The 23,443-nt window shown below is 34.5% G+C and overlaps 1 protein-coding gene across 1 annotated transcript in view; it reads left to right on the top strand.

The window, feature by feature from the left end:
- TRDN (triadin) overlaps positions 1-23,443 on the top strand; it is a gene marked incomplete at its 5' end in the record, with an annotated part of 362,619 nt that overhangs the window by 203,212 nt on the left and 135,964 nt on the right. The window contains 2 exons of the mRNA XM_072965935.1: positions 9,439-9,498; positions 10,305-10,364. Of these exons, the coding sequence (XP_072822036.1) occupies positions 9,439-9,498; positions 10,305-10,364 (120 nt within the window). The remainder of the gene's footprint in view (positions 1-9,438; positions 9,499-10,304; positions 10,365-23,443) is intronic.

Here is a 23,443-nt window from a genome sequence, read left to right as displayed (position 1 = left end):
GGCTGAATTCCTTCTTCCTCAGAGGATCTCAGTCTTTTCTCTTAGTGCCTTCAACTGATTGGATGAGGCGCAAACACATTATGAAAGGTAATCTACTTTACTTGAAGTCTACTGATTTAAATGTTAACCACATCTAAAATGTATCTTATGGTAACATCTGGACTGATCTTTGACCAAGTAACTGTTACCCTAGCCTAGCCAAAAGTAACCATCACAAAATCATCACATAAAACTAGTCATCAAAAACATCACCAGAAGACAGACTAGAAAGCCAAGGATGAAAAGATAATGAGGGAAGAAAGGGTACAATCGGGCCATGAGCTCCAGGGAGATGGATAAGAAAAAGACTGGTCAGGGACCTTCAGATTTGTCAATTAGAAGATCATGGGAACTACTTCTGCCTCTAAATTTACTCTCTGCCATATATAAAGGAGGGTATAGCAATCAAGAGTCTGAACTAGAGGCCCAGTTGTTCACATTAGTTTCTTAACCTCTCTGAGACTCACCTTCCTCATCTGTAAAGTTATAGTTTTGAAGTAAATGATCTTAAAAGTATGTTCCATCTCCACAATTTTATCAAGCTTGAGGCTTTTATTTCATTCATTCTCTCCCCTCTACACATTTATTTCATTTCCCTTGTGTTACACAGGAGCTAATTACTACCTCTAAGGGAAAAATGAATCCTCTATTTTAGAGTTTAAACAATTTTTTTTAATATTTTGCTGTTGTTTTTCAACTTCTTAATTTTCAAATGATTTTAGACTTATGGAAGAGTTGTAAAGGTACTATACATTCTTCAGCAAGCTTCCTCTGTTATAAACATTTTACATAATCATAGTTCATCTTTCAAGACTGAGAAATTGACGTTAGTACAACAAATGCCATTAACTAAACTATAGACTGTATTTGACTTTCACTTTTCAGTGCTTTGTGGAAGATTTTTTTTTAATCATCACTTACATGTGTGATGGGAACACACATATTAACATAAGTATTCACAGCTTTTCTTCCCCAACTTAACTTCTAAGGAATATTGTAAATTTGCCTGGTCATCTCCTGGGTGGGTGTTTTCTGCTCAGGACTCAGGATACGCTGTGTGAGACAAAGAATTGAAAGGAGCCCAAAGAACTGAATTAATTCATGTTGAAACAAGAAAGTTATTCTCAGAAGAGAATATAAGACTTGGACAGGGCAAAAAGGGGTCAAGAGAAGTTAATAGGAGAGTCAGCACAGGCTGGAGGAAGGTTTTAGTGTGCCCTCGGGTGAGAGAAAGGTTTTGGAGGAGATGCGCTGATGATAGAGGATTTGGAAGCCCCTGTAAGGAGAGAATCTGTAGAACGTTTTGCTTTGGGTCATATGCTATTTGAGAGACTTCAATAAAGATTTAAATTTATCTTCCAACCTTCCTGGAATTTTAGACTCCCATTTCTTTTGATTGCAGCACTGTGCAAGAGCTGGGCATGAGGTAACACAGTTATATTTGAGATAATCTGTTAGAACAAGTGCCATTCAGTTTAGTATCATGGAAAAGTAGGTCAGGCAGTTGAGTAAATTAAAGAAAAAAAAAGAAACAAAAACAAATAAGTAGAAAAGTGTCAAGAAAAAGGAAAAGGGAAGTGTAAAGAAATATATTCCATGGATTATGAATGATAAATACATTTTAGTAGACTTTAAATATATTTCATAAGAAATTGGCATCTCTAAACTTAGAACTTTTCTCTCATGTTATAGTAGTCTTGATTTCCCATTCTTGACTATTAAAAATATTTTTTGTGAAAACAAATTAACTTTTTTCCCCGTAATAAGAGAAAGTTTTGTTTTCCTTCCCCTATACATCTGATAATATGGCAAGGGGTGTCTGTCTAATTTGACTGTCCAGTAGCAGTAAGTTTTTATTCTAGAGATCAGGAGGTGACATCCAAAAATCAGGGAAAGGTAAGGAGCTTTCTGTTGATCAGAGCCAGCTTTTTGCCTCAGAGATCTTTCACAACTTTTATGCTAATATCAAGAATTAGTTTTTCCCGTATATTTTGACCAAAGAGAGAGTTAAGGTTGAGAAGCTTTGTGAATAAGTGTGAATGTGATTTTTAATCATTTTCTTATTATGAAAGTCCACTAAGAATCCTCTTGGGCCAGAAATTTTTTCTCATAAAGCAGTTTATAAGAAAGAACCATATCCCTCCAAAGTTCCAGTTTAGTTTTTCTTTATGAATCATTAATTTGTTCTTTGTGTCAACTTGACCTACATGTTTCTTTCTAGTATATAAGCTTATTAGCATTCTAAATGAAATTAGTCATCCTATCTAGAACCGACGAGAAAAGTGGCTGCATCTTTAAAGCCAGGTCTGTTTTACCCAAATGGAGTAAGGTGTCTTGGCAATTGTTCACATAATACACAGTGAGGGATGCTTGCTTCAATTATGTGAGGATTTTGTGTAATAAATATTTAATCTACTAGAATAGACCTTATATTAGAAAAAAGACAAAAATTTTGTTACTGGTTTGATATATTCTATTAAAGATGATGAAATTTATATAGTCCACCATTCGAAATAAACCAAAATTCAGTATATTAAAACAACTACAACTAGAAAAGTTGTACTCTTTGAATGGGCACTTATTTCCTTTATAAATATTGATATCCATTAGGCATGTTTTTAAAAGTTTAAAAGGCTTCAATAAAAGTCAGATTTATATATATACCAATAACTTTTGGTAATTTTAAAGTAAATTGTATTTGAAAATAACTATTGAGTTTTTCTAATTATTTAGTAAATCAAGCCCTCAATTCTTAAGGACCTGTTATAAAAATAGCAGTATCTTTGAAATGGTACTTTAGAGTAATACATATTTTGATTTTGAATGATAACCAACTTTTTCTCTAATTATCAGTAATTTAGTCACAAAAAGAAAGCTCAATTTTCTGATGTTTGTAGGCATTCTTGACATTTTAAATGTAACAAAGAATGTTTGCAATACATTTTCAACTACAGACAAATGTAGAAAAAAATAGCTTAAAATATAGAAAAAGGAATCATATATAATAGTCACTTTGAAAATGAACAGCTATTAGGAAAAAATATTTTGTTTTCCTGACTCTAGAAGAAAGACCCATTAGAAAAGTTTATAATAAAAGATCTTGAGCAAGCAATGATTCTGCATAAAAATAAATTTTAAGAGTTAAATGAGGTTTTAAAAAATCTCCAAATGGCTGCTTCACCAAAAAAAAAAAAAAAATCCAAGAAAAACAAAGTAAAATGCAACTGCACTCTTTGGAGCTATCCAGAGATGAGTGTATGTGGATGGGAGCGTCTCACTTGAGTAAAAACCAATCAACTTTAATTGAGCATTTGTTTTCTGAAATGCAAAACCCTTGAAAGAAAAATAAATACCAGAGCAAAAAAGAACAGATGTGGCAACCTTCATCTATATAAATGTGGTCCATCCGAAAGTAATGCAATCACTTATCTAAAAAACTTTCATCATTTTTGAAAGATTTTTGTGAAATCTACCTTATCCATTTTAAATATGAAGTTTAATTCACATAAGAAATTTTTTTTGCAATTTGAAATGTATTAAATAATCTTTCCCTGTGAGTTCCCTTTTGCATACTAAATTCAGAAACAGAAAAAAAATTGTCATGTCAGGGAACGTTGGCTGTGAGGGAGCTGAAAGATAAGTTTCACAAAGATGAGGTAGAAGTCAACACTTCTTTTCTGTTCATGCCCTGGTTGATTTGCAAGTTTTTGATAAAATAAGTCTGTCTCAAGCTTCCCATTCCATATTGCAGAGGAAAGGACAGAGTTTGCTTAGTTTTAAATCCTTGTTCTGTCATTTAGGTGATTTGTGAACTTGGGGGAGGTTACTCATCTTTCCTAGGACCATTTTCTCATGGATTAAAGGATGCATAGACTTTAGTAGGAGAACTAAGTTTATGCTAATGCATGTAAGATCGTGTCCTTTATTCTATTATAGAATTCTATTATAGTATAATTTCTTAATACCTGGAAATCAGTGTGGTTCAACTCATCCAAACTTACTTTTTTTTACCTTGCTCTGACCATATAATTGTTTATATGATTGTGAAGATCACTTCTTCACAATCATTTCTGAAGCTTAAAGAAGAATTATATGTAATCTGATATCTTGAAAAAGTCTGGATTTACACTGACTTGATCTGGAGTCCTTTGGAACATTGACTTGAGAATGGTGTTGTATCACTCAGAGTTGACAGCTTTTGTCTGTAGGACAGGAGCGGGCACTCAGCAGGCACCTCGTTTCCTACAGCTAGCATCGAGAGTAACACTTGCCGTACTCAGTTCAGAATTCACATACCGTTTTTCCCTGGAGCAGCTGCCACACTTCCACTTGGTGCTCTTGGGTTTGGGCCTCTTTGCTTCCTCCTTAAGACTTGCTCGTAATGCCCCAAGTCTGTATCATAATTGTAAACTTTATCCCCTCTTACTCTCATATCTAAAGTTCCTGGATGGAATCGTTTCAACACTCTAGACCCTGGCAAAGGGTTTGACATAATAAACATTTGTTGATTACGTGAATAAACTGTTTATGTAGGAGTCTGAATAGTTGCTGAAAGATGCTATACATTGCTTGCTGGTTGTGAATTATTAGTAGCTGATAAGAGACCAGTTGGCTTCTAAGACTAATTCAGCAACCACTAAAGGAAAAGTCAAGGCAAAGACAGTGGATTCAGATTCTGAAAGGCCAGTTGGGTTATGCTGGATATTTCAAGTGAAATCCTTCACTGAAGACCATTGCTGGTATAGTAACTTAATCACCATGTAAAATGATATACTCCAATCATGTTTCTATAATGTTTCATTCCATCAAGAGTCCCAAATAAAATTTAGAGGAAATTGTTGGGGGAGGGGAGGATTAAAAAAAACTAAGAAAAATATTTGTACTGGATCCTTGTACTTTCTTAATCTTCTGCATTGCAATATGATCACAAAATCCAATGGAGCACTTGACACCAACCACCCAGCAACAGCCAAAGCCCCTCTGAAAACGTAACTTATCTTAATATAATTTCCCTGCCTGAGGCCTCTCAGTAGCCTCCTATCTCACAGTAAAATGGACAATTCATGCCACAGAGAGATTCTCTGTGATCCACCCCCACTACATCTCTGGCCACAGCTTTTAACCAGGCTCCTTCTGCACCCTCTGCTTCAGCCACATTGGTCTCCACACTTTCCTTTGAATATATCTAGAATGCTCCTGTTTCAAGGACTTGGCAGATATTTCTCCTCTGCAGGAAAATTCTTCTCCTCAAGAACCTAAAGCTCTTCTACTTTTTTCCAAGGATCTTTTCAAATGTTACACATTCAAAAAGATTTACCTCTGTTCCACCTTAAAAAAAAAAATTGCCACTCCCCATCTCCCCATACTTTAATCCTCTAAATCAAGCTTTCTTCACCCCCCCAACCTTATCATCACCTGACATTATATACACATATATACATATTCATATGTCCATGAATACATATACACATATTCATTTTTAAGATAAAAATGAACCTTTCTCTGGCTTTCAAAGCTTTTCAGCCCTAGCAAAGCCAGAGAACATATAAGAGCCATTTACAAATTTAAAGCTTTTTAAGTTAAAGGTTCCCAGCAAAATTAGGAAATAAATGCAAGCTGATGCATACTTCCTTTGGAATGAAGGAACAGACAGGTGAAGGAGAACTTAAATACATTCTACTCATTCCCCTGCCTTTTATGGTTGAAGACAGGCGATTTGCTTTAGAGTTGCAGGAGGCAAAAACTACTAATTATAGTAAAACTGAAACTGGACTGTGCTTCTTCATTCCAGCACCGTGCCCCTTCATAACATGTTAATTCCTACTTGAGTATTTTTTCTTAGAGTTTCACAATGTAAAATATTTCTGATACAGCCTCCTTCAATGTAGAAAAATAAGACTGAATGTGCATTTACTCAGATCAATAAACATCACACTTAGGCAAATCACTGAAGATTACATGTGGTCAGAGTTTCATTGTTTTTAGAATATGCTAATAGCTAGTGGTTGCTATATTAGTTTTTTGAACATCCACTCTGGTTCAGGCAATTTAGCTCAGTTTCTTCATTCCTCACAATAAACCAGCAAGGTAGATTCTACTAGTCCCGTTTTTCAAATGAGAAAAACGAAATTCAGAGTGTCACAGCTCATCGCCAATGTCACACAAACAGAAGGAGTCAGAGACAGAATTCAGACAAGGTCACCCATGCTAGACCCGTGCTTTCCCTCTTGCCCCATTCCCCTCTGTAGATAACAACGGAGAACTCCAACAATCACTGATATAATTGAACTTATCTGTCTATGTGAAATTTCCCATGATCATACTGTGACTGGGGTTCCAGGCCAACCTCCGCCACTCTAAAGAAACAAGGTGACAGTGATAAGGTATGTTGGAATGCATTGTTACGAAAGAAACACATCCCTATTTTCTTGACTGGGACCAAGAATACATCAGTCCTGGCCATAGAGAGTCAGAAGAAAAGCCTCCATCCGACATGCCAAATTTGTGTAATCTCTACGCTAGCAAAGCAAAAAGGGGAGGAACAAAATCTAAGATGAAAGCGAAGCATTTGCATTTGTTTGCTCGTTTTGCTAGGAGCAGGCATCTTGAAAAGCGTTACAATTATAATTAACTATTGTGCATTCTCTGGCTTTGAGATGGCATAGAAACATTTAAAAGCAAGAGAAAAGCCCATTGTAAGGGCTTAGAAAGTAAAAAGTAAGTCATTTTTAATTTTTCTTTCATCTGATGTTAATTTATGTGGAAGCTAATAACATATTTGTGGCTCAGAGCTGTTCATTGTGGAGAGAGTTTCTCTCTCAGCCAGGCTTTCCAGTGATCCCTGCCAGACAGAGCCATCATCTCTGGGCTCATGACACTTTTCTCAGAGAAAGGCAATACGCTGGCTGATAAGATCACGTGCTATAGACACACTTAATTGCAAACCGTCTGAAAACTCATGGTATAAAATGTTCTAACTCCTCTTTAGATGTTACAAACAAAACAGCAACCAAATTGGAGGAGAAGATGAAGAAGAAATTGAATACGTGGGTGCAAAGGTGGAAAGGGGAGTACTGTTGACTGTCGAAGGAGAAAAAAGTCAAGGGAAGCAGAGTTTTCATACAGGAAACATGGGTTACTTTTAAATCCAAGTAGGATATAATTAAATTGCTGTGTCTTTTGTAAATGAAAAACCTAATTTCACTGCAGCCAAATCACCTATAGAACAGAGACAACAGGCTTGGAGAAATGCAGGGATCTTCAGAAGGTGATGTTTTAAATGAATTAAACATGAATAAAGTAAGTCCCATAATGACAGTTTAAAGGTCTAATTCATAAAAATGTTATTCAAGTACATTATTTATACCTGCTTTTTGTGGATTTCTGTTCTTATTCATGACTCTTTCAGTGTATGGCCATAAGCACTGGCAGAGTGTATAATGGGAGCATTAATCAATCTGAACTAAGGCAAGAATGCTGTATCACCACAATAAAATCCCAGCTATATTAATATAAAGGGTAGAATTTATTGCACAAGACAATTCTCTAAAAAAAATGAGATTGTCTTCCATCTTATGTCCTCAAATAGCTACTTTCATTCTGAAACTTGGTATAAGATTACCATTATAATTGGCACAAATTTTTAAATGAAATACTTATTCATGTACATTATGAAACTTAGAAACTTGGATACTAGGTTGTGATCTTATCGTGACTAAGCCATTTTTTTTAATATAGACTAGGAAATATTTACAAGTAATTTGTATTTTAATGAACTCCTTGTCTGGCACATAATATCAGATGGTGATGTTTAGCAAATGCCAATTCAATTGTCTGCCATATGCATTTATTCAGATAAGATGGAAAAATTCTCTGCTCTGTAAAATTTCTTCCAGAGAAGTTGAAAGTAATGAAACTTAAATCAAAAGTATCTTTATTCAGAATTTTAAACATGATTTGCATATTTAATATGTATAAACCTTTAGGAAATGGCAAAGGAGAATTCAATTGGTTTATTTCTAACTCTGAAATTATCAAAATCTGACTTCTTGACTTTCTCCTTCTGATTGGATGAGCTGTAACAGTACACTGTAGACACACTTGGACAGAGTGTGAATATATTTCTCCCTACAACACTAACTTGTCTCTAAGAGTCATGAATAGTGGTTCTTTATGAATTACACTTCCAACACTGAAAAAAAGTGTTGTCTTTGATCTTGTAGGTAAAAAATCTCTATACCTAAGGGAACGAATTAATTCCAATATTTAATAAGATGCAGTCATTAGTAGGCAACTTAAGCGTTCATACTAAAGCTACACATTGAATTTCTTCAGCATAGTAACAATCTCATGCTAGTTCGGGGTGATGAGCATCTTTGAATGTTTTGCATCTATACTTGAAATGGAGAGACAAATGACTGAGAAAAGTATTTCCAATATAAGGTAACTTATATTGGTAACTTATATTGGAAATACCTTTCTCTTTGAAGATTAAAAATCAATTGATTTCCAACATTAACTGTACCTATAGCTTTCTCAAACCTGAAAGTACTGAATATTCCATTTCATCCACTGTGTACTTCTACATGACTTTGTTACTTAAAATGAGAACACTTACCAGAAAAGCGTCCAGGGATGTCTAATTGTACATGGCTATGGCTGGGCAGCATTTGAGGTTCCCCCTGTCTCTTAGACCAAGGTTCTCAGATCTCTGAAACAGAAATCTTCCGGAAAGAAGTCTAGAGGCACCACAAACTGCTCTAAGTGTCATCCAGACTTACTGCAACCTCTGAATGCAAAGACAGCCTGAGCATGCTGGTTGATACAACCACTCAAAAAGGGCATGGAAATTATGTTCCCAATGCATGCCAGACAAATGTCATCAGACTCCAAATGTCTGTTGACAAGAAGCAGATTTGAAAAACACCTAAAATCAAATTAGATATTGTTAATGGCTTAGTGTATTATTTCTAATGAAACTGAACATAAGGAAAGAAAACCAAAAATAATTCTTCTAGCTTACCTGTAGTATCTTTCTTTAGAAATTATATTTTAATTTTCTGTGTTAATATCTTACTTTAGGCACTAGACAAACAATTGTTTCGAAAAGCTCAAACTATCTTGTTTATTATTTGTAAACAATATTAACAGCCCACAATGGTATGTACTAATTGTGAGCCAGGCACCATGCAGAATGTTTGATAAACACAATCTAATTTTGAAGGAAGTACTATTATTTTACAAATGAGAAGAATAAGGCTTAGTGAGATTAAATCACTTGCTCAAAGTCACAAAACCATCTGGAGGCAGAATTGACTTAACAGTAATCCTTCATTCAAAACTTGATTTTCCTTTTATACTAAATTTTGCTAAAGGAAATATTTTAAACTTCTTTTCTAGAAAAAGAAGGAGAAAAGCAGAAAGCTGAGAAGAAAGTGACTCCTGAAATGAAAAAGAAAGGTAAGAATTTAAAAACTAACACATAAATCAATTAGTGTCCTTTCATAGTGCTACTGGTAAAGCTGTTTTTTTCTAGGACGGAAAGTCCCTTAATGATTTTACTGTTATTGTTATTAACAAACAGTCTTGAGATTTATAAATATTCCAAATAAACTTGAAATTGATGAATTTTTAACAGACAATTCAAGCCTAAACATTTAAAAAAATTTGTTACTGATTATTTTTTTTTCTTTCTTAGGAGTGGTGCTCAATTCTTTCTAATTCATTATTTATTTGATTACATATATGAATATGAAGATTACTATCCAATTAATTTAGTTTAATAAAATTGTCTATCAAAAGAGTAAATCATTGAATGTATGGGAAAGAAACTGGCTGATTGGTTTGCTGTTTTGTTCTGTTTAGCTGGTTGTTTTCAAATAGTACATTTGAAGTCCCAAGTAAGCCCAGGAGATTTCTGAGCTTCTGACATGTTTGCAGTGAGCTGATAGCCCAGGGAACATATATTATTTTTAATGTCCTTTAGAAAAATGATTGAATTATACCATAATTAATAATGCCATCTAATGTCGCTTTGTCATGAGAGTTTTTTGACCTTAGCAAAAACTTGCTTTCTTCCTGAAGACAAAGCACACAAAAACTACAGGTCTGTTACAGAAGTGCTGGTTCACTCATATTTGACAGGACTACAGCTCAGATTTAGGATCACTCTATACAAGATGAGTTGGATGTTAATGGCAGTCATATGTGTCCTGAAATACATGAGAATTAAACAGATGCTTATAGTTTTCTCATTTTACCACCAGAAAAAGAAGATGTCAAAAAGAAACCTGAGAAGGAAACTGTCGTGGATGTGAAGAAAAAAGGTATTGTCCTTACTTTCTTTGCTTCCTTAGTCAGATTGTGTTCAGGATATTTGTTTAATGAAGGAATCTTGGGGGCAATGTAAACAAATTGAATCTAGGTACATAAATCTGTCCATGAACAGGCTGTCAAAGCAAAAATTGCACTGGACAGAATTAAACAAGGAAAGAAGTTATTCAAGGCTATTGCAATAGGAGAGAGAGACCAGAACCCATTCTGAACTCAATTTCACTGAAACCACAAACAGGAAAGTTTTTAAGAGCTGGTGTGGGGTTGGGGGATTGTAGACCATCTTCATCTCAAAAAGGGAGTAAATTTTCTTTTATTTTCACGTCAGCAGTGTAGTTTTACAGCATGGAGCAAGGCACCCAAGGGAGTTAAGTTCTTACCCTCCTACAGAAAGTGGGAGACGGAGGTACTATCTTTCTTGAGGATTACATTTCAAAGGGATGGCACTCATGGGCTGTAAAACTGGAAAGAGGTTTTTAAGAAGATTTATATCTTGAAAGAGCAGAGGAAGAATTTACAATTACAAGTTCTCTAATGTGGTCTAAGAAGAGGAGATTGGGAGTCTAAGGTCAGGAAGATACCTGTCTAAGTTTAGTGAAGCTGAGAACTTTAAGGCCAACTTGATAAAGACATAATGAAATTGAGAAGAGCTACATTGTACAATAACTTCACTTTGCAAAGAAGCAAAGATTGCAAAGATAATAATACATTCCACTAAGAAACAGTGTTGTTCAACAGCTTAGATTTTTGCTTTAAATTTTGTTCTGCTTTCATTCTTGTTCAAACAGGAATTCTGGCTTTTTTTCAGGTTAAAAGTCTAGGTGAAAAAGAGAGTCATCTCAAGGATTATGGTTTGGTATAAGTGTTTTTACCCCAAATATTTCCTCCACTAGTATCAGTAATGCTTGGAACTCCACCATTAGAGATACTCCATTCCTTTGAGTTATGAAAGAATTGTCTTCTATTAAAATGCAAATCTCCTAGGGTCTGTGTGCTGGGATGACAAACAAATTCCTCTCCACTACCAACATTTAAAGTGAATGAGACTTCTAGATTATCCCTGTGTGACAATGAGCTAAAAACAATGCTGTAGAAAATGAGTCAGTAGGTAAACTTAAATGAAGGTGAGTTGAAGAGAGAACTTCAAGGCAGGACATGGTGTGGGGTGAGCAGGCTGCGCCGCGTGCCATGAGTGAGAACCCTTCTCTTCCCAGGAAGTAATGATGTAGGTTGGAAAAAAAAATGTGATGGTGAAGGACTCTGGGAAGGATCATAAGATAGCAAACTAGACATTGATCAGTCTTAGTAAGTAGCAAATAGGAATTATGGAAAACCCTACATCATTCTATAAATGGGGTAAAACTATTGTAAAACACTGAGTTGCACAATTGCCTGGCTTACAAATTGTCCAGGAAGAGATGGCCATGTGTTCTGTGAGTTTGGGACTTGATTGACAATTGCTTTGCATTTGAATTATTATTATTATTAATTTTATTATTGGATGTTCATTTATTTTGTTTTCTTTGAAACATTCTTTGTTTTTCTGGTGAAATATATATCTTATCATAAGAAAAGATATAAAATCATATCATATATCATATATCATAAGAAAGATATAAAAATATATCTTATCAATTCTGAGCATATGTTGATACTGAGAAACTGGTTGCTTGAGTCAGTGTATCTGTGACAGCTGTACGATTGAGTGCTAAAGAGAAACAAGGTTCTTCCTGAGCCATCCGTTTTATTAAAGTATTTACAGAAGAAAGCTCTGAATTGTAATTGGCAAAGTATTTCCCGTAGATGTGAACATCACAAAAGCAAAATCACAAAAAAGGCTTTTGGCAAAGCTCAGTGGTGTGTGTGGTGGTTGTTTTGACTGGGCTTTTGTTTTCGAGGGGAAAGGCACCACACTTTTCTGTTCAGTGAGTGCTGGGAAAATCTGATGCTTTTATGCTCCCAGGAGACCTGTGTTATTAGCCCAGCAGTCATGTCAGAATTAGACTGTGCGCCACTGGCAGGAGAACTGATTACGCCAATATCCCTTCCCGCAAGGCGGGTGCTCATCCACTGGCACAGACATTGGCCTGGGTGATGGCGCAGCACCTCCGGGGAAGGCTGCTCAGCAAGTGTCGAAAAACAGGTCTTCCTTCTTGGAACCAGTTTTTGGTTTGTTTGTCTGCCATTTTACTTTTGATTACACAAAAGACCATTGGCTCTTACAAGTCAGTTCAGCTGCTTAATTAAAATATGTGTAAATTACTTGTTGGCAAGCTCTTAACTTCCAAATACTCAAAATTGTATGTGTGAGGTGTATGTGTGTGAGAGAGACAGACAGACAGAGACAGAGATTCATTAGTGTTGATTTCTAGCTCATGTTTCTTTTTAGAGTTTAATTCTCCGACCATATTTTCATGTGAGAGCAACATACTTTAAAAACAGCCATTTTGAAACTTACTATGAAAGTAGTAAAAATTTCCAGAGATAATGAGAGAAATTGAGAATAACCTGAAATCTTGAAGAGCTGCGACACGTATGTTATTTCTTCCTAAAATAGTCAGAGGAATTTGGCAGAACAGCTGATATTACTACTCTAGCCCCAAGTAGTAGCAAGTTTACAAGGCATAAAATATGTCCAGATGCTTATTTAATATAAAAGTTTTATCATGGTATGTTATTATATTTTTATTAACTTTTGTATTATTTATGATTAATAATGTATTAATAATGTAATGATACAGTGTACTCATATGTTATATTGTTATTTTATTTTGTTACATTTATATGTTATTATTATATAGATGCAAATGAACCTAAGGCTTAAATTCTATTGTTTGGTAAATGAGCCTCTACTGCATGAAACTGGTAAATCACACTTTGTTAATAATCTGTTAGGGAAAATGTGGGTGGGTTTTATAGGATACAAAATTGCCAGTCCATGAATTAATAATGGTTGGAATTAGGTAACTGATACAGTGGGATTCATTATAATAATTTCTTGTTTTTTATAATAATTTCTTATTCTTATCAATATATTTGGAATAGTTCATGGTGGAAGAAAAAACAAATGTCACTAAATAATATTGAAAATTGTCATACTATGTGAAGTAAGCCAGAAAGAGAAAGACAAATACCATATATCACTTATATGTAGAATCCAAAAACTGACACAAATTAATTTATTTACAGAACAGAAACAGACTCACAGACACACAGACATAGAAAATAAACTTGTGGTTACCAGGCATGAAAGAGTAGGAGAGGGATAAACTGAGAGTTGGGGATTTGCAGGTACTAGCTACTATGTTTATAAAATAAACAACAAGATCCTACTGTATAACACAAGGAACTATATTCAATATCTTGTAATAGCCTATAATGAAAAATAATATGAAAAGGAATATGTATACGTATAACGGAATCACTATGCAGTACACCACAAACTAAATTGACTATATTTCAATAAAAAAAATCAAGAGAGATGAAAAAATAATCACCAGGATAGTTTTATAATGTTATAAAGTATGTTTCACCCTGAATAAATGCTACCAAAAAAATCAAGAAAGGTAATAAAACCTTTTTAAAAACATCTTCCAATGCTAGATATACAAAGCACTCTAGTTAATGTAAGCAGAGGGGCTTCTATACGGGCAACTGACTAAAACCTTTGGCTATTTGATTTTTCTACATAAGATCTGCTTTTCCCATTGAGAAATTGCAAAGACTTCTTTATAGAAGCTTGTAGCTTTGAATATATCATTAAATTTTATGCCTTCCAGTCATAGTCTATCATGTTTTATTTTATGAATCTTTTGTAACAAGTTCTTCTAACTACTGTAGCTCAAAATAATTTACATGGCAGATTTCAGACCATGAAAATACATTTACTTGTAATTAAAAGTAACTTCCTTGAAATATTTATGTGTACAAGAACAATTGGCAAGATAACATTTTAGTATCCTTCATATGCGTTCACTGTTAAGTTTGTTGAAAAAAGGAAACTTCTGTTTTCCAGACTTGTATTTTGAGATTATAACTTTTCGTGCTCATCCCATCTTTTTCTATTTGATTGGAGAAAGTTAGCTCAGATCTGACTTTTGTATTTTACACATAATCATTTGGGTAAGATTTGACAAAGTTATCAGCTTATAATTTTTTAGACACTTCGAAATCTAGAAAAATTTTTTTAGGATTCTAGGTATTTTATTGCTATCAAGTTATAAAATACAGACACTTCACACACTTTTGAGTGATACTGGGTAATTATTCTAATGTATATTCTAGATAAAATTATTTTTTAAAAAAGTTCACACAGGTAAACAGTTGGAAATCTGGCAGAAATAGAACCTGATCTAATGAGTAATTCCTAGCCTTAACTTTGGGGTGCTACGTAATTACAGGACAACAGTAGAGAGCTTTCAAGTGCGCTGTTAGCTCCCAGATAGATTAGGTTGTACGTCTGAGTTCAGATGATGGCAGCTCAACTATATTAAAAACATTTACAATGCTCGAATTACTTTGAAGGCAAGAGAATCTATTTTCAAGTGTTTTGTAATCATAAAAATCATGTAAAACAATAGTTGCCAATTCTCTTGAGGGTAAAAGAATTTGTAGTGGAACAATACAGGAAAGTCTGCCAGCTTGTTGCCTAATATGATGCTTGAGTACGTCTTGTATCACATCTGGATTAGCTGGAGAGAAGCTACAATGCTTCAGAGACAGTAGGAAGGATTTAGCGTCATGACATGCTGTGGGCTCCCTGAGATAATCCCGCGTGTTCTAGCTTGGGGTTTGAACAATACAAAAGTGTGTTTGGTCCCAATGCAAAAGGATGAAAAGGCATTTTGGTTTAAAAAAATGTTTTTAAACATTTTAAAACTCAGAAAGGGAAAAGATTCATATTCAAAAATTATTCAAACCTAAAAGAATAAACTAGTATAGAAAGTGATTCTTTTAAATGTTTTGAGTGCTTGTGGAAAATGTGGAAAATCTAGACTACCTCATACTGAAGACAAACAAAATCTGCCATAAACTTGAATGTGAGGAAGCTGTGTTATGTTTTATGAAATACTTTCAATGAGGAGCATTGAAATACGTAAGAGGAAAAATAAGTAGACTATGACAATTTCTTCCCTGTATGTATTTGCATGATGATATCTTAAGTATTTCTTATACTCATATTAGATAAATTATTTTTAATAGCAGTTTATATTCAGAATGAATTATTTTCTGGAAAAAAAAAACAAAGTAACCTAACATTAAAACAAAATGCTCTCTTGGAAACTTCACAAATTAAATTTTAATGAGATGATTACACAGAGTGGTGTAAGTGATACCAGTTAGAAACATGTGTTTTTTTTAATTTAAAAATATGGGAGGATTTTGACCAATCTGTTGGGTAATAACATAGCCTGAGTTCCCTTGTGATCTGAAATAATACATTTAAGCATACGGATGTAAAATATCCAGGAAGAAAATTATTATATATCGTAAAAGTCTACATGATTTTACTTCCACTGAAGAAAGCTTGAACGTTTTTCAAAATGGCATTTCCCTCAATTCTAGCCTCTCTTGGGATTTCAAAAACAAATTTTCAGAATTAACTTAGCAAACTGTGCCAATATGAATTCTTTTTATGAAGAGCATCTTAACGTAATAGTAATAACAGTTAAATTTATTTGCCATTTTCTCATTTAATCCTTATAACAACTCATGAGGTAGATATTATAATGCTCATTTTATAGAAAGGGAAGCCCAGGATTGGAGCAGTTAAGTATCTTGGCTATGGTTACCAGTTAGTAATGGAGACAAGGCAGTAAGAAGTTCACCAAATAACACTTATGGTCTTTAACAACCTGCAAACATTTTTTCCAACTCCAGGAAGTGCTGCTTGCTTGTAAGTGGCTTTAGCGTCTTTTCCTTTGCTTTCTTTTTTTTCCCCTCTTCTTTTTTCCCTAATTCTTTGAGATCATATTGCAGACAGGCATAAGTATGAGGGAAAGAAATGAAATATACTATGAGTCTGATTTTTTTTCCTTGTAGAAATTATGTTTTCCTTTCTTCATCAAACAAATATTGAGTAAGTGCATAACATCTGCAAGGAAATCTGCTAAATATTGGAGATCAATCTGGGTAAAACACATGGTTCTTGTTCTCAAAGACCTTAGAAAAGAGGCAAATAGACTTCATAATGTACTGTGAGCACTATCACAATAGGGCAGATAAAAGAGTTCACACTAAGATTAAGGCATGAGTATAGAAATTGTGTCTCTTCTCTGGTAGGCTGGTGCCTGTTAGAGATTTAGAACGAGGCCAAGCCACAGACTTATGTAACCTGTCGCTTGATCTAGATGCATTTAACATTTTAAACAAGCTGGAGACGGGAACTCAAAATTTTAATGGTGGTTTATTACTGAAAATATTTGCTCTCGCAGTGGCAGACAATCTAAAATAAGGAATTTATTGCTTTATTCAAATGCAGTTCTAATACAATAAACTGTCTTCAAGTTCAGCTTGACCCAGGGTTCAAATGATATCATTAGAATGAGGTTTATCTCTCTTCATTTTTAGACTCTGTTTCCTTGGTATTGGCCCATTTGATTGCAAATTGGCTGTTATCAGTTACTGCCTGCCCTATATCCTCTCTTATTTATGTCCTCTGAAAAGAAGAATAGATCGGCTTCCTGAGAGCGCAAACAGAACATCTGAACTGAGTCATATTGGTCCTTAAGGGCCCATTCTTGAACTAACCTTTGTGGTGAGAGTGAAGGAATAATCTGATTGTCTTAGCTTAGGCCATAGTTCCTATCCCTTATGCAGAGCAATGAAATAAACTTTGTCCAGGATATTTGGACTGAAATTGGAAGCAAGAGGTTGAGTCCCTCAAAGCTAAATAAGTATTAAAAAACATACACACACACACACACTAAAGTGGAATAATTACTACATGGGGGAAAAACCCAACAACATGAAGATTCTCTTCGATAAGTTATTTCTAGATAGTAGAAATAAGGATGGTTTTATTTTTTTAATTTATATACAGAATAAAATAAAGGACAACTGTTAAAGCTACCATCCATGGAGAGAATACATAAGTTTTTTAGAAAAGCAACTCAACATATGATAATGTAATGTAATGCAGTCCTCAAAAAAGCAAATGAAATTGCAGATTTTAATTAATCAAAATGTTATGTCTAGAGTGAAGAGGAAATCCTTCCACTGTACCTTGTAGTATTAGAATCTCACTTGGATAAGTGTCTTTAATTTTAACAAATATTTTTTTAAACAAACCAGATTGTATTCAGAAAGGAGTACTTTGGAAACGTGATGTTTAACGTGGAAGCGAGAAACCAGTGAGAGCATCAATATGTGTTTAACTTTGGTGTGCTCTCCTATTTGGGTGAACTTACTCTCTATTACCCCCGAGCATTAGGACTCAATAGTTGAACTTAACAGATGACAATATGGGATGTTCGAGATTATACAGGGAACCTTTTCAGCCAGTGAAGTCTACCATTGCAGCTGTTCAAGCAGGAGAGTGGGTATCTCTCTGGGATTCATGGAGATTAATCCTATAGAAAGAATGATTATATTAAATTTAAGGATGCTAAGAAGATTGTATTTTTCTAAAATTAAATAGGTTAAATGAAACTGATATCTGTATTATTTAATTTTGAAGTGAAGATTTTTTTATTATCATGGTTTTAAATTTGGTCATATGTCAAAATCTTAGCTGATTATTACTTAAAAAAATGGTCAAGAGTTGGTTCCGGAAGTGAGATCATAGTAAATGTTCACTGTTGCTCACTGTGTATAACCTAAATTGAGCCTCTTTCTCCTGTCTGTCTACCATACATAAAACATTATTCTGAATCTAATCAGAGCATGTTTTATTAATGTCTGCCTAAACCCAGGACACTATTAAAAAAAGGAAATAAAATGCATAACATATATGGAGAAATGGTTAATTGCCCTCAGGGTAAAGAAATACCTTGAGATATCTCAGAAGGGGAATCTCCAATGACAATAAGTTTTGGGTAAAAGGGACAATATAGCAATTACTTATGATGCAAAAGACAGGGAAAAAAGTTTCAGATAACAGAATTTTCAGACTGGAAAATAGAATTGTGATTATGTTTGAGGAAGTTTGCCTGTTACTTAAGAAGGAGGCATGGAGGAGCATATATAATTCTTCTGTAATTAAAAGAAATCTTTCTTTTTTCCAAAAGAATTTCAGTCTCAAGGAAAAAAAATGTAGCAATTATCTTAGTCAAGGATAGTCCTGTTAGCTAAATTAATCTTAGAATATAAAATCAAAAAGATGAACATATGAAAAGACTAACACTAAAATACATCAGAAGCAGAGGCATATATAATTGTCCTGAAAAATACTGTGCTGATGTAGAGATAGGTACATACTCAAGCTATGCAAATTAAAGGACAAAAAAAAAAGCACCATGGTATTGAATATGTGTAATAAGTCTATCAAATGAACAGATGAAATTATTGGGCCCTCCCCGCCTTAGAAATAAGTATATTCACTAAATTTACATTTTTGTTCATATTGCTAGAAATTCATACTAAGTCTTATTGCTCCATTGTGCCTCACATGCAGTGGCTCTGTGGACATTTTTCAAGTAAACACTTAGTCTTTTGAAATGATGCTGCCAAGTGATTCTATAACCTATTAGGAATGAAAACTTAGCAGTTCACTCTCTTTTCTGAAACTATTGTTTCCAAGCTTTTCCTCTTTTTTTTTTTTTTCAATTCTTCTTTACCTGTTCACCCTTCTTCTCTGTCAGCTGAATACCTTGCTTCCTAGTTCCCTTAGAAAATAAAAATTAGAAGACAGGTCTCATGAGCTCTAACGATGGAATCCACTAGCACACTTTACTCCTCTCCTTATGTCCTCTGCCTCCTTGACTGAATACAATACCATACAATACAATACAAGACAAGACAAGACAAGACAAGACAGTACAATGCAATGCAATACAAAACGTTAAAATGTTCATACTTATAGGAACAACTTTTGCTCTTGTGCACAATATGCTATTGTCCTCTGCTAACTCAGGAATGTCTCTCCAGCAACCCCTTCCCCTGAAAATTCATCTTAACTTCTGGTCATTCCCAGCAGCATACAACATGCTATAACCTCTCTTATACATTAAAACAAATGTCCTGCCACTGATGGTTAATTTCTCTCGGATTATTTTTCCACTCCTCAAAGACCCTTTGGAACTAAACTCTTTATGGGTTGTCTACTCTCTTCTCTAAGACTTTCATGTACCCACTACTTTCAGGCTTTTGAACCCACACACTTCTTGTCAAGGGCACTACAGAAACAGACTCAGAGACATAGTAAACAAACATTTGGTTACCCAGGGGAAAGGGGGGTGGGAAGGGATAAACTGGGAGTTTGAGATTCGCAAATATTAACTACTATATATAAAATAGGTTTTTAAAAATTTCTTCTATATAGCACAGGGAACTATATTCAATATCTAGTAGTAACTTATAATGAAAAAGAATATGAAAACGAATATATGTATGTATACACATGACTGAAACACTATGTTGTACTGGAAATTGACACATTGAAGTAACTGACTATATATTTCAATTAAAAAATAAATAAGTAAAGATTTAAAAATTAAAAAAGAACGCAAAAATACAAAAAACAAAAAAAAAATCCACAGGATTAAATTTTTGAAAAAGAAAAAAAATCCTGTTGCTTTCATCTTTGACATAGAGCTCCTTCCAATCATCTTTTAGAACCACCCTCATTTAAGTACCATCACCTCTTACTTCCCTTGGCAAGGTCATACTGTAACAACCATAACAACCGAAAACCTAAAAATGTCAGCAACTTTGACAAAGTTTATTTCTTGTTTCTACTACATGTTAAAAATGGACTCTGCTTATTATAGCTAATGTGGCAGCCAGGCCGATGGAGAACGTACCTCCATCTTCTTCTACCTTTACAGAGATTTCCATCTCACTCGGAGGAAATCTGAAGTCCCCACGATGATGCAAAAGGCTTCATGAACCGATAGCTGCAGATAACACCAGGGCAGCACCTTTGTGCACCGAGGCCATTAACCTAAGGTTCTAACCTCGTGTTCTTACCATTTCTAACCATTTGCTTTTTGAGCAAATGTCTTTCATTTCCAAAAGAGCCCACAGTCTCAGCATTTGCATTTCACAAGTATGTGCAAATTTTAAAATGCTGTCTCAATTGAATTTCAGCTTCACCCAACTTTTTTTATCAGCATGACAGTTACAATCAACATGTGAGGTCTTTAGCTAGCAAGTGGTTTTCATAAAATCACAGGCAGAAAGCTAATTAATGCATGAGTTATCCTTCCTTGTTTGTAGAGAGCCTATAAAAATATAATGCACTTGAAAAAAGCCATGGTTTCAACTTTGTTATAAAATGGTTGCTATGAAAGGATTTAGTCCTGGTAAGAAGGCATAAGTGTGTAAAAGTCAGCATGAAAGAAGTAGGCCAGAATAACCAATTAGGAATGGGAAGAAGCTGTAAGGCAGGAAGGAATTAAAGACTGTAGATTGAGAGACAGTTTTCATTCAGTTTGATGCATTGGTAGCACTGGGCATAAAGTATGCTTGTGTGCCATTGAATCCAGTTAGGTAGAGTATATAAACATGATGAACCAAAAACTCTTTTATTCTTGCCTGTTGAAAAATTGTATCAACAAAAACTGACAGTAGGCATTTAAAATCTTTCCCTCTCACACTTCTCTCTTCTTCGCATCCCACCCACTTGGTGACTAGCTCTCCTCTGTAAGTCCAGTCCTGTAGCTCAGATGGGGATGCGAGTGATCATCACTGATGCACCTGCCACTCTGCCCAACAGTGTGGGCGCATGACCCAAGCTGGGCCAGGGTCTTGTCCGTGGCCTTTTTTAAAAGGACAAAAGAGAGATGGCTCTTCTTTTAAGGTGGTGAAATTAGGTCATACAAGTCCAGGAAATGTCATTGATTATGCTTACACCCCTTTCTTGATAGCCAATCTTGAAAATAATGCTGACACATAGACGCAAAGGATGAAGGTAGAATTTTAATGGTATTTCGAGCCTACGATCCCGGTATCCCTGGAAACTGCCATCCCCTGACCTCCTGCCGTTAGGTTACATCATTTAGTTAATTCCTCTACTTGTCCAAAGTAGTTTATGCTGGGATCCTGCCATTGCCAACCTGAATGTTCATCACCAAATGGCATTTCCATACAGGTTTAGAATAGCTGTAACTATTTAAAAACTATCAAATCATGCAGGTAGATAAATATATTAAGGATTTTGTGTTTGTTGGATCTTGTGTAGCTGCAGGAATTTTTATAAGAGGAAAACAATTCTCTGATATTTGTTCATAGTGCTTGTTGTATGGTAGTCTGCTTTAGAGAGTGAAAAAATACATATATATATATATATATATATATATATATATATATATATATATACACATGTATTTATTTAATCAGACTTAGAAAAGAAACTATATTTGTCAATTCAGCCCTTGCTGGCCAGAAAACATTATGTTAAGGTAATTCAATTTTTTTATGATTAAAAGCAGGGGTGACTCTCATTTGTTTTATTTTATAAATAAAATAGAAAACAAAACCCAAATGATGCTTTTAATTTTATTCTGAGTTTAAACTTGACTTTCGTGTTGCCTTTCAATTTGAAAAGATGGCATTTTATAGCTAGAGTATAAAATTAACAACCTGTTTATCTCTCCAAACTATTAATAAACACAGTGAGTCAGCCCAAGACAAATTAGAGAATACAGCACCCCATAATGCTGTTACATTTATTAGCTTCCCGAGTAACTGTAGTTAGAAAGAGCTCTCTATCCTTTGTTACATGGTAACCCGTGCTTTAGTCCTGTTACATCTTTTAGCTGATTTTTTTCCGTCTAACAGACCCTTGAAAGCACATATCCTCTCTGTTACAATCTACAATATCTATCATAGACCCAGGAGGTTTTAAAACCTATGATAATTGCCATTATTGAGATAAACACAGGAAATAAGAGGCTTGTAATCTAGAATTTAGCCTTAGGCAGTAAGTACTGAAAACATCAAATGCTTTTTTGTTAGGTCTAAGTCATGTTACATAACCTTGCACCATTTTATGCAACTATTTTAAATTACTCCTTGTGTAAATTGTGAGCAATAATGATTTGCCATTATAATCTCCATGTGCAGGTCATGGGGACTTCATCAGTCATGTGTATGGGTGTGTGTGTATAACATATAAATATTAACCTGCCAATATATTGTCAAGGGGGAAAGACCAAGAGAAATACTAGTTGGAAAGCTATTTTAATAAATGTTCTACAGTTCAAATCTATTAAAATAGTGCTGGTGAGAAATAAGGAGGGCCTGACCCAATACAATGTATCCAGAGAAGATAGCCATTCAAAACATTATAAAGGAAAATGACACAGTGTATGGCAACTGGGGTCCAGAGCAAGGCAAAGAAAACATACATTAGTACTCATTTAATGGGTTTTGGCAGATAAAGTTTCCCAGAGAATATTGAAATCTCTGCTGTTTCCTCTCTTTTAACTGGAAGAAGAATGCTGTAGTAAGTGAATATAAAAGTATTATAGGAAAACGGATTTCTTCTTGTTATGATGACTTTAAGTAACATGTTTACTTTCATGTCAGTGTTTAAGTTAAATAATGTTTTGGAGAACCGAAGAGAATTTCCCTTTTCCCATTTGTTAACAACAACTAAAAATTATTTTCATTAATTTTTAATGTGATTTCTTTGTTAATCAGGTTGTCTCTAGGCTAAAAAAAGAAAAAAAGGAAAAAGAATAGAGACCATATCTGTTTTGTTCAGCACTGAATATCTAGCACCTAGAATAATGCCGGTATAAAGCAGCTGCTGAATACATTTGTTGAATTAATAAAGGAAGCATCTTCTGTCAAAGGAGAAGTATTTTCAGTTTTATTTCCTTTAAAAAGGAGTTGCCTCCTGTCAGTGAAGTTTCCACATCCACTTTGTCTTTCACTATTCACTTTTGCTCACTGTAGTCATGTAGAG

The sequence above is a fragment of the Vicugna pacos genome, chromosome 8 (assembly GCF_048564905.1).
Source record: "Vicugna pacos chromosome 8, VicPac4, whole genome shotgun sequence".
NCBI classification, from domain to species: domain Eukaryota; kingdom Metazoa; phylum Chordata; class Mammalia; order Artiodactyla; family Camelidae; genus Vicugna; species Vicugna pacos.
Note: the sequence above shows the minus strand (reverse complement) of the source record. Positions and strands in the feature narration are given on the sequence as shown.